Below are 15,573 nucleotides of genomic sequence, written 5' to 3'. Positions count from 1 at the left end.
TGTGGGGCGAGGGACTGGGTCACCCAAAGGCCTGCTGTCCCTGGAAACACCTGTTTCCAGAAAGCCAGAGATGTTCTTTGCTTTCAACCCTGACTGGAAGAGCAGCAGAGGCCCTCAGCCCCCAGAAGTTCTCTCTGCAGGTACCTGTCCCGTGACCACCCTTCCGGAAGAGCAGCCAGCACTGAGAGACCACAGCTTCCACGTGTGATGGGTTACATACTTATCTCGTCCGGAATATCACTGAGCCTGTAGGCCTCTGCCTTCCATAGACAACGCCTGGGCTGCGACTAAACCACCTGCTTTCCTACTCTACTGGGCCCCTTGTCCCTCCCTCTTCATCCCCTGCTCCATTTTGGGTTTTTTGTGTTTGTTTTTCAAGACAGGGTTTCCTCTGTGTAGCTCTGCCTGTCCTGGACTCACTTTATAGACCAGGCTGGCCTCAAACTCACAGCAATCCGCCTGCCTCTGCCTCCCGAGTGCTGGGATTAAAAGTGTGCGCCGCCACCACGCCCAGCTCCCCTGCTCCCCATTTTGAATAGAGGTTCTAACAAAATGCCTAGAGGTTTTCTAGATCTTCCTTACAGGGAAAGTGGGACTTCTGAGAATAATTTCTCTAGACGGGCACCAGCAGGGAAGGCAAACAGCCACAGAGAACAGGCCGGCCAAGCACACTGGGGCGCACCACCCCCACACCCCAACCCCGCTTCCTGACCTTCCTTCTGCTTGTCAGGGTCAAGTGAGAAGCAAATCCCCCCCACCCCCCGCCCAGCTCCTTTGCCATGCTGCAAGAAATGAATGAGGGAGCCATGGAGTGCCAGGCTGGCAGGGCAGGTGCAGGTGTCTGCACGTGGGCTGCTCAGCTAGGGCGGCCTGATCTCGGCCTGGCCTGCTGAGCGGAAAGTGTCCTCCATTCATTCGGTATCAGTTGCCTGGCAGGTACCTTCCTCCTGCTTCTCGGCCAATCCCCACCCTCTGCTACCTCAGCCCTCCACCAGCCCAGATATAAATATAAGAGCATTTTCCATGGGCTGGAACCAAAGGAGGGAAAACATTCCACTTTATTTTGGGCTGTGAGATTCCCTGTTTCATACCCGACAGGTGCGGCAGCCCCATTTAGACACGAGGTACCAGGAATAGAACACAATCTACAATATAGCTTCCTTTGGGCATCTGGATGCTATTTTAAAAGAACGTTCCAGCAAGAAACCCAGGCTCATGTCAGTTGAGGTTCTAAGGGCCCCTCTGCCCGGGGAATCTCGACCTGCTTGCAGAAGGACCAAACATTTAGGGACAAGACTCCTTCCTTTGCTTTGACAGAGAAATGAGGAGGAGGTGGGGGAGGGGAGGGGCTTCCTACCCACGCAGCCTTTGACGCTATTTCAGATACTAGACTATCCATCTGTGTGGATCCCAAGACAGGATTATGGGCCTCCTGGCCTTGCTCTCAGAGTGAGGACCAGGGATGGTGACTTGCACGTTTGGACTGAACATGTGTGCCTTACCCCAAACGCATCGTAAAATCCTAAGCCGTAGAAGAACCTCAGAGCACAACCTCAGAAGTGGGTCTTTGCAACTGCTAAGACGCGGTCACTCTGGAAAGACCACAGGTATAGGACAGTGTGGTGGCTGAGGCAGAAACAGAGGAATGCCTGCAAAGCAAGGGCAACATCCACTTCCTGCCTTGAAGGTCGCCTTGAGCTGGGACTTCTGGCCTCCGGAACTTTTTGTGGGTGCCATTTCCATTCAGAGGGTACCCTCAAGCCCACTTCCTACCTCCCATGCAAGGGGGCAGTGGTCTTGGTCTGGGAACATGTGTGTGTCTTTCTCAAAAGTGTGTCCCTCCACCAGCTGGCATAGGTCTGGTGTGGCCTGTCTGCAGCCGTCCCTCTCGTAGGAGTCGGGGTGCGGTGTTTATGCCTTCACAGCCACTCCTGCTCTAGAAGCCCAGCCTCAAGGTCGTTTCTAAGCCAGGTGTTGTGCCCATGCCTGTAACTCAGCCCTGAGGAGGCTGTGGCAGAAGATTGCTGTGAGCTCAAGGTCAGTGTGGGATACACACTGAGACTAGACAGTCTCCAAAGCTTCCGCTAGGAGGCCCCTAAGGCCTCTTGGAGGACTAATGTCATAGCAGCAAACCACAGCCAGATACCTTCTACCAAGTCTGTCCCAAAGCAGCTTCAAAACCGGAGGCTAAGGTACCTGCATGACCCCATGGCCTTTCCTGGATATTTCCCACGTGGAGGTTTAGCTGGCTCCCGGAAGTTCAGGAGAAGCTGGGAGCCTTTGATACTGGGTCTGGACAAAGGTGACTGACTCATGTTCCTTGTTCTGGGCCAGAAATGGGGTGGCAGATAGGCTCTTACCTAAAAGTGTGTCAAGAATTCTTTCTGGTGGACTCTGTGGGTCTCCTTTCTCTGTCCAAAGGCCGACTAGAGTCAGCTAGAACCAAGTCCTGCTCTCTCCTGGGCTTGGGATGCTACTCAGCTGCCACAGCCACCCTACTAGCTCTCAGCCTCGCTCCTGTCCAGGCATCCTTCCTGGTACTAGCTGTCCCCTCATCGTTGCTCCGAGCCAAGGCACCCCATGCAGCTTCTCTCAGGGTTCATGTCTTCCAGTGAAGGCCCCAGGCTCACCTGCTCACAGGGCTCTGAAATGCCCTCAGTCTCCTGCCTGCCCTGTGCCCAGAAGGGTCCGGGTTTATCTGGAATCCCGCTGCCCTTGGAGAACTCTGCATCCTCCACAGATCCAGCAGCTTGGTAAAGACTCGAGATCTCAAGGCGGGAGGTCTGAGTGTGGAGGCTCTTTATTACCCGGAAGTGCTCTCCTGAGATGTTTACCGGCCACTGAGACCAGCTCCGAGCTGGACCACAGTGCTGAGGATAGACAAGGTGGGACCTGGCTTCAGCCAATCGTCCCTGGCCCTGCCTCATCTAGAGGGAGGAGCCAGGGCACATGTGTGTTCGCATGTATGTGCTCATTCGGGGCAGGGGAAAATGGGACTCCAACTCTAAGGCAAAGGCAAGAGAGAGGCTGGCTGAGAGGTAGCTGTGCAGTCCAATGTTATACACACGCTGTGCTCTCCTCATGTGAAAACTGTCATTTTTAAGTTGCACACAAAGGGACCCAGGTGACCAGGTTCACTGGCGTCGTGGTAGGGTCTGTCCAACGTTAGCCACTTCCCAATAGTCTCTCCTTTTCGGAATAGGTCCTGCAGACAGGCCAGGCTGAAAATGGAACTGTTGGTTCTTATTTTGGTAAGCCTTGTCGTAATAAGTCTCTGAGCATAGGCCTTAAAGAAAGATGCCCAAAGGCTCCACTGGGCTTGGTTGTGGCAGGACACAGGCAACAGTGGGCTTGGGCCCTGACTCCTCTGATCGTCCTGGATGACACAGGACCACTGAGAATATTGTCAGGAGTGACCCCTCTACCCAGCCTGTGCCTCTAGGGGCCAGGGCAGCAGCCAGCTTCCTCATGCCGCGCCAAGAGAGACATTCGGGAAAAGGCCTTGGAGCAGACAGTGCACTGGTACTTCTTGGTCCTAGCGTGAGTCTGCAGATGAGCCCTCAGATTGGAGCGGTCAGCGAAGGCCCTGCTGCAGTGAGGACAAGTATAGGGCTTCTCACCTGTGGGAGGAAGAACGGAGGTCAGGTGAATGACCATGGTCAGGGCAGGCTCCACAGACCGTAGCCAAAGGTGAAGTGTCCCCGTCTGTCAATAATTGACTTGCCCCTGCCCTCCAACTGCTCACCACAGCCCTAGAAGCCGAGGTCAGAGCCCTCTGGACAGTTGCACTGTCACCCTGGTCAGGGCCAGGGCTTCAGAGGCTCTTCTGAGGCAGTGAGATCCCAGAGTGCTCAGTGTGGACCATGAGAAGCAACAGGAGGGCCTGGAAGTCCTTCCTGGCCTCCGGGCAGCATGATGCTGAGGTATAGAGATGTCAGAGCTGGCTGGAGTGAACTACCACATCTGGACACAGGCACCATCTCCAGTCAGGGTTGGACATACTCTTTCTGCTAAGACCCTGGCTTCCAGGCTGACCTTCCCAAGTGGCAGGGAAAGAGTCATTGAGAACTGTGTGTCTGGCTCTGCAGCCCACAAGGGACACTTGTCTCCTAACTGGTTACAGTTCTCCAAACCCAGTCTGGCATTTCCACAGTGGCCGGGCTTCCTCATTGCCACACACTTCCCTGGCCCTGAAGCCACGAAATGTGGGTAGACAGGCTGCACCAGAGCCCTGACATCCTCAGTCTCAGCTTTCAAAACACTCCTGCTTCCTGGCTGCTGCCCTCCAACCCTCCATAATCAGAACAGGGCCTTTGCAAAGATAACCGAGTTAAGCCGAGGCCATCTGAATGAGTCCTCACGTCATGACTGACTTACAGAGGCCTCCCTCCCCTCACAGCAGAGAGACAGGTACACACAAGGGAGATGCATTAGGAAGGCAGAGGCAGAGACACAGATGTGGCCAATTTGCCAATAAGTAGGGCAGCTGCCAGGAGACGAGAGATGCAAGAAGTTATCATTTTCAGGGCTGGAAAGATGGCTCAGTGATTAACAGCACTGTCTGCTCTTCCAAAGGACTCGGGTTCAATTCCCAGCACCCACATGGCAGTTCACATCTGTCTAATTCCAGTTCCAAGGGATCTGACACTCTTGCCCCCACGCCAATGCACATAAAATAAAATTAAATAAATTATTTAAAAAAAAAAAGTTCGGCCGGGTGTGGTGGCGCACGCCTTTAATCCCAGCACTCGGGAGGCAGAGGCAGGTGGATCGCTGTAAGTTCGAGGCCCCCCTGGGCTATAAAGCGAGACCAGGACAGCCAAGGTGAACACAGAGAGACCCTGTCTCAAAAAATCCAAAAAAAACCAAAAAAAACCCACTTATCATTTTCACAGACTTCAGGGAGAAGGTGGGCTGGCCATGTCTGGATTTTGGGTTTCTGGCCTTGGGACCTTAAGAGGACATGTCTGTGGTGCTCCTCATCTGTGGGGATGCATGTCAGCGGTTGCAGGAGGTGCAAGGACCCTGCCAGAGACGAGACTAGCCTCTCTTTTCTGCTGTCCAGCCCCTCCCCAAACCCGGATCCTTTTCTGGGGTCGCAGCCTCGTCCATCCTACCTGTATGGGTGCGGATGTGGCCCTGGAGCAGCCAGGGCCTGGAGAAGGCCTTGCCGCACACTTTGCAGATGCAAGGCAGCGTGTGGGTGCGGATGTGCATCTTGAGGGCACCCAGGCTGGCATACTCCTTGTCACAGTACCTACAGGTGAAGGTGCGCCCAGTCGGCAGGTGGCAGTGCAGCTGCTGGTGCCTGGCCAGGCCAGCTAGTGTATGATAGGGCCTGTGGCAGTGGGTACACTCAAAACTACCTGGGACTCGCGATGGTCCCACAGCCCTCAGATGTTCACCTAGAGCCCCGTCTGGGCCCAGGATTGGTGGCCACCGTGTTGGCAGCACCAACAGTGGAGGCAGATTGAAGCTGTCTTTGAGGGGCACACTGGGAGCCTGGCCAGTCCGAGGGCCCACCCAGCTGGTTTCCTGGGCTTCCGGCCCAGAGGTTCCCAGAGCTTCCCCACGATGTGGCTGAAGAGGTAGAGAGATGCAGGCAATGGCAGTGGTGCTGTCCCCGGGCTGTCGCAGGTCCCTGGGCATGGAAAGGGCCTCCTCGGCTGGCAGGTGGCAGGACCCCACCAGCTCCTTGCAGGGAGAGCAGGAGCCATTAGCTTCTAGAAGGGCAGAGGGGAGGGAGAGCACACAGTGAGGAGTGGGGCCTCCGTGCCTGGGCTTTCAAGCTTCTCACTTGTTTCACTGCAGTCTGACCTGTCTTAGAGGTCAGCAGCCGCCAGCAGGAAGTGATGCCTACAGATGCCTCCCATGAACCCACCATACCTACAGCAGCCAGGCTTTCTCACCTTTATCTACTGTTCTGGTCCACAGAGGTGGTGAGGATGGGGGAAAGAGCTGAGGAACACAGGAAGTAGACAAGTCCAGACACCAGACAGTCAACTGAACATCTATGTTTATTTTTTATTTTTTGTTTTTTTTGTTTTTGTTTTTTCAAGACAAAGTTTCTCTGTGTAGCCTTAACTGTCCTGGACTTGCTTTGTAGACCAGGCTGGCCTCGAACTCACAGAGATCCCCCTGCCTCTGCCTCCCAAGTGCTGGGCTTAAAGGTGTGCACCACCACTGCCCGGCTGAGCTTCTTCTTCTTCTTTTTTTTTAAAATGAAGAAAGGGAAATATCTTTGAGGACCACCAGTGCCCAGGAACATAAACAGTGCACAGCCAGGCATGGGGGTAAACACCTGCAAACCTAGCACTCAGGAGACCAAGTCAAAGAGGATTTCAAATCTAAGCCAGCCTGGGCTACACACAGAGACTCCAAGAATCAACTCCTCACAGGAGTCCTTGCTCTAAGGCCTGAGCCTGGGCAGCTTATCTATGGAGCCCCAGTCCCACCTCTGGACAGTGGGCAGCAGCTGGGGTCGCACCCTTGGGCTCCCACACAGAAGTACGCGTATGCACTCAGAACAAAAAGAATCTGGTAAAACCAGCCACCCCCACAGCAATCAGTCTCCACTCACCACAGGGTCACCCTTGTGGCGTCTCCTTGAGTGTGTCATGATGTGCTGTGCTCAGGCACATCCCTGGCCACTGGACAGCACATACTTGCTACCCGGTCCACATGCATGGACACGCCCAGCCAGGCAGGTGGCTGAGGCTGGTGGTTGCTGCCTAACTAGACAGCATCAGATCTAGGCCTGGCTTTGTGTGTCCTTTGGTTGTGGCTCTAGTATCTGTGGCCAGAATTTCATGTGCGTAATCAAATAATGCCAGTATCCCTCCCCACACACACAAGAGACCAGGCTGCAAATAAGAGGCACATTTTGGATTCCCCAAAGGCAGAGGCACTAGTCAGTCCTTCATGCACTGCTTCTCCCACATGTGCTGAGTCAGACCCCTGGGCTTGGTTCTACTCTGCTGCCAAGGCTTTGGGTAGGAACAGCAGCTCATAGCGCGGAGGGAATACTCCCAAATGAAAGGTCTGATTAGAAACTAGCATATGTACAAAGAAAGCTAACAGCCCCGCGATGAAAGGTCTGATAGCACAATTTAAAAATAGGCACCATGGGCTGGAGAGATGGCTCAGCAGTTAAGAGCACTTACTGTTCTTCTAGAAGACCCGGGTTCAATTCCCAGCACTCACATGGCAGCTCACAACTGTCTGTAACTCCAACTGATACCCCCTCCCACAGACACACATGCAGACAAAACACCAATGCACATAAAATAAAGGTAAATAAATTATAAAAATAAAAATAGGCACCAAAGGGCAGAAGCGCAGCTCAGCTGGGACAGTGGTTGGCCAGCACTCCTGGGTGTAACCTTGCACACTTGCACACTTGTAATCCTAATGAGGGAAGTGGAGGCAAGACGCTCAGAAGTTGGAAGTTGGGGCTGAAGAGTTGGCTCAGTGGTTAAGAGCACTGCTTGCTCTTCCAAAGGACCCGGGTTCAATTCCCAGCACCCACACGACAGCTCACAACTGTCTGTAACTCCAAGATCTGACACTTTCACACCAATGCACATAAATTAAAAATAAATAAAATATTAAAGAAAAAAGAAGTTGGAAGTCATCCTCAGCTACAAAGAGTTCAAGGTTAGCCTGGGATACATGGGACACCGTCCCACCTCAGCAATGGGGGAGGCAGGATATAGGCATATCTATTTCTTTGAAGACATTTCACAAGCATGCTTGGCAAGATGGCTGAGCAGGAGACCATGCTTGCTGCCAAGGCTGCCAACTTGAGTTTGACCCCCAACCCATCTGATGTTATCTTTGACATTCACACGCATCCCGTGATACGTATGAGGGTGTAAGAAAATATCCAACATTATTAGACACCAGAAAAAACACAAATAAAAGCCACATCAAGACACTACTTCACAGCTGGGTGTGGTGGCGCACACTTTTAATCCCAGCACTCGGGAGGCAGAGGCAGGCCAGATCGCTGTGAGTTCGAGGCCAGCCTGGCCTACAAAGTGAGCTCAGGACAGCCAAGGGTACACAGAAAAACCCTGTCTCGAAAAACGAAACAAACAAACAAAAAGGCACCACTTCATACTACAAGGGTGGCCAGAACTTAAGAAAAAAGACACTAACAAGTGTTGGTGAAGATGTGGACAAGCAGAAAGTTAAATCCCCTTACTCCCCCCACCAACCTGAGTTCTTGTACACATTTTAGCCAGCATGTCATACTCTAGACTGGGGGAGGAGAGAGCAGGACGGCTCAGAGACTCGGTTAACAGAGTTCTCGGCAATAGAATGCTGCCACCATGTTGGGAAGTTTCACTGATTCAGGGAAGTCGCTACTGCTGCCAGCCAGGCACTGCCAGATTCAGAGGCTGGTCGTGTTCTGTGCCCACTCCACAGGCAGAGGGAAGGGACCCTGTGCCAGGTGCAAGTGCCTTTTCCGACATTCTCTTACACTTTGGTGCTTTCTGCGGCTTTGGCCCCTGGGAGACAAGGGTCTCAATGCCCTCTGCCTCAAGGAATCCTCGAGGCCCCTGAAGAGGGCAGGGTGGGGTGGGGGAGATGGGACCCCAGACCTCAGCACCTCTGGTATACTCCAGGGTGACACCCTCATAGCAAGAGAGTCACTGGGGCCGTGGGGTCCTGGGAAAGCCAAGAGAGAGTGCAAAAGAGCATCAAGACTGTCCTGGGCAAACCCCTGCCCACAATGGGGCCCTGCAGGGCACCTGATTAGCTCATTAAAGTGGTAAGCTGGGGTGCGCTGTAGGAGGGCACCCTGTAATTTTCAACTTTCAAAACTATGGCCTGGGGCCAGAGGAACGGCTCAGCAGTAGACTAGGCTATGTGAGGCACTGATCCATCCTCGGTACAAGAAGAAAAGAAAAAACAAAACAAATCTACATTCACTGTAAATACAACTTTTCCACTCTGTAAGGAGACTCATCACTACCTAATTAAAAGAAAAATATCATTGCTCTGAAGTAGATTCTGTTACAGAATTGCTGGTGGTGAATTCATTAAGTTGCATTCAAAGGCCGGGGCAGGGTGGCTAGCACCTTTAATCCCAGCGCTTGGGAGGCACAGGCAGGCGGATCTTCGTGAGTTCGAGGCCAGCCTGATCTACAAAGTGACTCCAGGACAGCCAGAGCTCCATAGAGAAACCATGTCCCGAAAATCCAAAAATAAAAATAAAAAAAAATAAATAAATAAATAAATAAATAAATACAAAATTGCATTCAAAATGCTCCCTGAAGAGCAGGGCCCTGGATAGCACCCCCTGGTGGCAGCGTGGGTGGTGGGGCTTGATCTAAGGAACTCCCACCAACTGGGGCTCTGGGTAGGACTCACATATGTGAGGGGTACTGGGCCTTGACATCCGAGGTACCCCAGGCACTGGGTAATTCCCCAGTGGGTCTTTTTCCAAGAAGCTCCCCACCTGAGTGGGGATGGCTCTGAGGATTAAGGGTTTACTTCCAGGTGTTCCAGACTTAAAGCCCCTGAGCCCAGCAGAAATGGTGGACACCTGTGGAGGGTGGCTCTCCCTTGGACACTGCACCACAAGAGGGCAAGGGGGCTTCTGAGAGGAGGGAAGATCACTAGAGGTTCTGTTTGCTCCATCAGTGAGCTTGCCACCCTCAGTCAGGATGCTCTGGGGGAGTTCTGCCTTTGCTCACCGACCACTATGCAGGCAGGCCAAATTTCCTGGCTTTGTGGTCAATGAGGCCTTCTCTGGGTGGGTGTAAACAGCGCCTGGGGCTTATTTTAACTTTGGACCCTTCCGGGCCTGCACAGAGAGGATTTCAGGGTCTCCTTAGCTGGAGGGGGTGGGGCTGGCAGTCCACAGGGAAAGCTCCAGGGAGACCCGCGGCTCAGGAAACTTTTCCAGGTGGGGAGCCCAAGGCTTGCCCGAGTCTTCCTAAGCAGAGAAGTTGCCCTGGGCACATCCCCTTGCAGCTCCAGTCTTAGGCCAGAAGGGAACCTCGTCCCCTGTTGTGATGCAAAACTCTATCCCCTTCCCGGTTTCACCTGGGACAGGTGTGACCCAGCCCCCAAAGACTTCCCAGCTGCCTCCTGCCCCGAACCCCTGAGTGCTGGGGGCGGAGATCCGGCCAACCCCTACCTCTCTGTGTCTCCAGTTTCCCGTAGTTGGGGACCCTGTGACTGGAGTGCGTTTTCACCAGGAAGGAGCGCGGCATGGTCTCCTCCCGAGAAGCGGCAGGCAGGGTCTAGAGCCTGCAGCGGGATACCGACGGTAGCGTCCGCACCGGGCCCGCGGGCAGCACGGCCGGCAGGTGCGAGAAGGGTCAGGCTCATTAGCATAGCGCACCACCTCGGCCAACCAGCGCCGAGCACAGCGGGGCGGGGCCGCGGCGCCACGCCCAGGACAGGTGCGCGGGCGGGGAACCCTCCGCGTGGTCAGCGGTGTCTGCCCCACGGGACTCGGCTGGCCCGCGCCTGGGTCACGCACCGACCCCGCGGGGGCTGGCCATCGACCTGCGGTGGATGAAAGAGCAAAGTTCAGGGTTGGGTGACAAGGGCCAGCCAACTAGGACAAGCCAAGTCCCTATCCTCTACAGCATCCTTTGTAATCCATGCCCCCGGAGAACTGGGAACCAGCCCTGTCTGGTTGTCTAGGTTTCCGTGTGGATGTTTACGACTTTGGGGGTCCGGTGGGACAGTCTCTGGGGTAGATGGACACAGCAACACCTGGGTGTGTCTGTGGCCGAGTAGCAGGGCTGTCTGGGCAGAATTGAGCTTTGCCCTATAACACGGCATCTGTGGGCTGAGGTGGGAAGGGAAGATGAATCTACCTAGTAGGAGACAAGTCGCGGGGGAGGGGGCTGAGTCACCCTGGAGTTCACAGTCACGGCTGCAGGGCACAGTAGCTGGTGCTCCTACTTTGCATAGGAGGAAACCGTGGTTCTGAGAGGTCTGTGGACAACAACCCAGACTAGCCCACACTTCTAGCTGGTTCGATGTGGCTGCCCATCGTCCTTTGTTACTGTGTAAGAGTGTAGGAAAAGGGCATCTGTAGGGAGGCTTTCTGAGGACACTTGTCTGCTGGCTGCCCGTTCACCTGTTCCTCGGACTTGTAAAATTTCTATTTGTAGCCTTTTATACTTTTCCCATCTCAGGCATAGATAAAGCCTATGGCTCGGAACCAGCTCCCACCTGCGGTACCCTTCCTGCCCGCCCACCCATTGTGTGGTTTTTGGTCAATTCTCCCAGCTCATCTCCTAACCCCCTTAATGAGGGGATGATCTGGCACACCTGAGGTGACTTGCCAGCCTCAGGAAGGGTTCTGGGCACACCTTTGAGGAGTGGCCAATGGGTTTCAGACATTCACGAGCCATCATGAAGGGGTTTAAACTTTTTTTTAAAATATTTATTTATTTATTATTATGTATACAGAGCACTGCCTGCATGTACACCTGCAGGCCAGAGGAGGGCATCAGATCACATTATAGATGGTTGTGAGCCACCATGTGGTTGCTGGGAATTGAACTCATGACCTCTGGAAGAGTAGTCAGTGCTCTTAACCTCTGAGCCATCTCTCCAGGTTTGAGGGGGTTTAAACTTCTAAGGCCCCCAGCAGTGGGAAGCCTCCCCAATGGGAGAGAGGCTTCCCTCAGCCTCTTCAGGGCTTTTCCTAAAGATGCTGAGACATGCTGTTTGTATACCTGGGCCTTGCCTGCTACCTACACGCTGTGCTGGTCACTCATGTCCTTTAGCAGAAATACAGGTTTGGGAACTAACTCACAGGTTTCGGTAGCAGTGTGCAGGCCCCACACAGCTCTCAGCAACCCCAAGATGCACACAGAGCAGGCTACAGGAAAGCCAGCAGCCCTGACAACAGCGAGGCAAACACTCACCCCTTTATCACAGTGATAAGTAAGTCCACACGCTACCTCATTGGGAGGGGAAGGTGGGGGCTCCCACCAACACGCCCACAGAGAAGTCGCAGGTTGTCCGTGCTTTGGTCGAACTGACATATATATTAACTGAGCTAACAGACGGTGCCATGAGATGGATTGTCTAGTCAAGGGCTACCACTGTGTGACTGAATTCAAATGCTAAGTCTTTGCAGATGTCGCTGATTCAAGAGGAGGCCATTAGGATGGTCTCTGACCCAGTGAGTAAGGTCCTAATAAAGAGGGCAAAGGGACTTAGGTGTGCACAGGGCAGGCAGGGGGCAGCCTGTGTCAGGACAGGGCTTGTGTAGTGGCGGCTGGAGAGTCAGGAATAGACGTCCAAGGCCTGAGTGGTCAGCAATAGGAGCCCTTGTCACCTTCACGCTGGGCTTCTCGCCACTGAACACGTTTCCGGTGTTCTCACAGAGAACCATTTTGTTGTACTCTGTCCCAGCAGCACATGACGCTTACACAGATGACATCCTGGGGAAAAAAACCAACTGAAGACTTGTGGAAGAGCACATCACAGCCTTCAACTTCACAGTGCATTGCTCAGAGCTGTGGCCGACACAGGACTCCCAGCTCCCTGCGCTCAGTGTCTCAGCCTCCCAGCGTTTCTCAAGTTCAGAACTGTGGACTGACGGCTGCAGACAGAGCCCTACCAATCCACCTTCTCCCTGATCATCTTCAGGTAAAGGGTTAGAATGGGGGTGGAAGACTGAGGAAGAATCCAACTTCCTTGGCCTGACACTGAGTGGGAGGCCGTTTCAGAGGATCTGTGATCTACGGAAAGCGTTGCACTCACTATCAAGAGATCCCAGTTGGAGACACTCTTTGGCCTTTGCAGACAGGTCTTGAACTGCACTGGGCCTTGATGCCTCTCATGTGTGGGTGGGGCATTTTCTCCAGTGTTTTGAGTGTTCAGAAAGGGGGCAGAGAGGGCTGACATCCGGCAAAGCAGGGCCCAACAGGAGGGTAACTCAGGAACAGACTGTGCTACTGTCACCCAGGCCTGGCCCACCCAGCTGTTTCACATCCAGGGAGGCTGTCTGAGTCTCCTCCTGACATCAGACCCTCAGCTGAGAGTCTGGTTCTTTGCAGATGCCTTGGTTTCCAGAGGGTTCCACCCTGTTCACCTTGAGACAAGCTAAGCAGTGGGTCACCAAAAGCCCTTCATCCAATGGGAACAAGGCCTCACAAGCTCAAACTGGGGCGTTTCCTGCACTAAGTAGGTGAGCACCAAGCACAACATACAGGTGTGCTTGAAGGGTTGTGGGAAGGCACGATGCCTGCAGCCGGGCAGGCTGGTGGATGGGTGAAGTGCAGCTGGGCACTGGCTGTTTGGTTCAGAAGTGAGGTTCTGAGGCATAAAGTGCTAAAGCCACTGTTTGTTCTGGTGCTGCTCCAGAGACTGCTGACAGTTCCTCAGAGGCCCCAGGCAGAGGAGCCCCATGGTGATTTTTGCATCTAGCTGGCCACCTGACCCTCTCTCTCCTAAGGAGAAGGTCCAGGGACCTGTGACAAGGGTGCTTTCTAGGAAGCAGGGTGCCAGCTTCTGGTGCTGTTACATAACGTGAAACTGAAGGCATGTTGCCACCAGCCAAGGCTTCTGACACCCTAGATGCCGCAAGACAGGACAGCATGGGCTGGGGGAGGACCGTGGGGAGGGGGTGTGACAGGGAGACCCAGGTGGCTTCCTACTGTTCTTGGAATAGTCCAAAGTGGTGGGGGGGACCCCTTAGCTTGCTGAACTTCCAGCCTCCTAGACTGGGTGAGGCACACGGAAGGACAGGTATGGTGCTGATTTGCTCTCAGCCTAGAGACTGTCCCTCCCCCTGGCGAACTTTACAAGTGACTATGTGGTAATAGTTTGTGTGCGACAAGTGTCAAGGAGGGTCATGGTCCCTGTTCCCAGAGGCATTCTATTAGTATTGCAGATTCTAGCTACTTGTCTCCAAAGATTTTTTTTTAACCCAGATATTACAAGGGAACGGTTGGCTGCTTTCTGACCCAGGAATGCTTCACCTGGATATGAGTCTGTTGACATCTGCCTTGTTCTGGGTTTCCTACCCTCCAGAGACCCCTAGATATGGAATCACCTGAAGGTATCAAGGCCAATGGAGGAACAAAACTGAGGTAGGAGCTGGGCGTGGTGGCACATGTCTTTAATCCCAGCACTCAGGAGGCAGAGACAGGTGGATCTCTGTGAGTTCCAGGCCAGCCTGGTCTACAAAGAGAGTCCAGGACAGCCAAGGATACACAAACCCTGTCTCGAAAAACAAACAAAACAAAACACAAAACTGAGGTGGTATCTTGGATGCTGCCTCCTGGCTTTGCTAAGGGGGTGATGACCCTCAAAGCCCAGACACAAAGCTGAGAAGGGTGTAGGCCCTTTTGGGCACAGAGGGTGTCCCAGGGTAGCCTCAGAGGAATCAGGAATTGGAAGGCCCAGAAAGAGAGGGTATGGGCTCAACTTCATCACAGGGTGGAATGTTCTGGAAATAATGGACACATTTGGGTAGATGTGTACAAACGGCCAAGACTGACACCTCCTCTTTTTCCCTAGGACTGCTTTGCATGTGGTGGGTTTAATTATCGTCTGTCCAGGGATATGGAAACCATGTACTCAAAAAGGACAGTGGCTGGTCATGTTGGGCACAGGAAAAGGATCCCTTCCTCTGCTCCCATCAGCAGCAGGGGCATTTGAGTACGACTCTTCCCCTCCTCCTCCCCCCAGGCCCCTTGAGGGATAAGACCACACTTCGTCCAGTGAGCTCCAAGATCTACTTCTGCCTGCACTGTCTACAACGTAGAGCCCCCAGGCTGCCCTGTACCTCTTGCCGAGGTGAGCCATGTGACCATGGTGGACTAATGGCTTCCCAGCTGCTATTCCTCCTTCTTGTTCCCCACCCCCCACAGATATGCAGGCCCTGGTTTTGAGGAGCCTCCTAGGCTGGGCTTACTCTGCGGCTCCCTCAGGCGCAGCACAAACTCAGGAAACCGTCTCAAATGGAAGGTTGCTGCCGAGGTCAGGGCCTGCTGTGACTGGCCTTAAGCTGCCTCCAGCGTTTTTTCTGGGCACCCAGAGATTACATCCTTTGAGGGTTCGCTTTGTCACAGTGGTCAGTCATAGCACAGGCCTGGGCCTGTGAGAGCACCACTTCTGTGGGACGGTGCGCACCTGCCCAAGACGTGGTAGGCTTGGCTGGCAGCCAGGGGATGAGCAGAGCAGCCCCGCCGTTAGGGCTCAGATGTGGCTGAAAGCTCAGTGAGGACCCTTCTGGAAACCAATGGGAGGACAGCCTCGCTGCAGCACTGCTGATCCCAGAACCCCACCCTGCCTGCAAGAGGCCCAGGCATGGGGAGCACCCATAAGGAAGTCTGAAGGTCACACTGCTTCTTACGGGGAATATGTTTGTCCAGCAACCAGCCCCTCTCAAGTTACAGCTTGTGGGTGGGGGCTTTGACATGCCTGCCATGTCCCACGTGCTACAACAGAGACCTGCCACTGGGTGCCTGCCACCTGAGAACAGAATGGGATGGTAAAGGTAAGGCAGACAGCATTTCTACCCCACATGATGAGGCTGGCTGTCAAGTGACTCCTTAGCTTTTTATTACTGTTTTGAGACAG

The 15,573-nt window shown here is 53.8% G+C and overlaps 1 protein-coding gene across 1 annotated transcript; it reads right to left on the bottom strand.

Annotated features, from left to right (window-relative positions):
* Window positions 1-990: 990 nt before the first annotated feature.
* SNAI3 (snail family transcriptional repressor 3) lies at window positions 991-10,356 on the bottom strand. The gene is made up of 3 exons (XM_084756896.1): window positions 10,151-10,356; window positions 5,118-5,723; window positions 991-3,620 (listed from the first exon to the last, which is right to left on the bottom strand). Exons 1-3 carry the CDS (start codon window positions 10,224-10,226, stop codon window positions 3,439-3,441), a joined length of 864 nt encoding a protein of 287 aa, XP_084613022.1. The 5' UTR covers window positions 10,227-10,356; the 3' UTR covers window positions 991-3,438.
* Between the last annotated feature and the right edge of the window lie 5,217 nt (window positions 10,357-15,573).

This window comes from Acomys minous (assembly GCF_964271855.1).
Source record: "Acomys minous genome assembly, chromosome: 14".
Classification (NCBI taxonomy): domain Eukaryota; kingdom Metazoa; phylum Chordata; class Mammalia; order Rodentia; family Muridae; genus Acomys; species Acomys minous.
This window is presented reverse-complemented; position numbering and strand designations above follow the sequence as displayed.

What these genes read in the sequence shown, in the direction of transcription:
- SNAI3 (XM_084756896.1), bottom strand. Translation starts at nt 10,226, where the DNA reads ATGCCGCGCTCCTTCCTGGTGAAAACGCACTCCAGTCACAGGGTCCCC. An exon ending in GAAACTGGAGACACAGAGAG is followed by an intron (nt 5,724 to 10,150) that starts GTAGGGGTTGGC and finishes CTGCCCTTCTAG; the next exon opens with AAGCTAATGGCTCCTGCTCT. An exon ending in CCACATCCGCACCCATACAG is followed by an intron (nt 3,621 to 5,117) that starts GTAGGATGGACG and finishes TTCCTCCCACAG; the next exon opens with GTGAGAAGCCCTATACTTGT.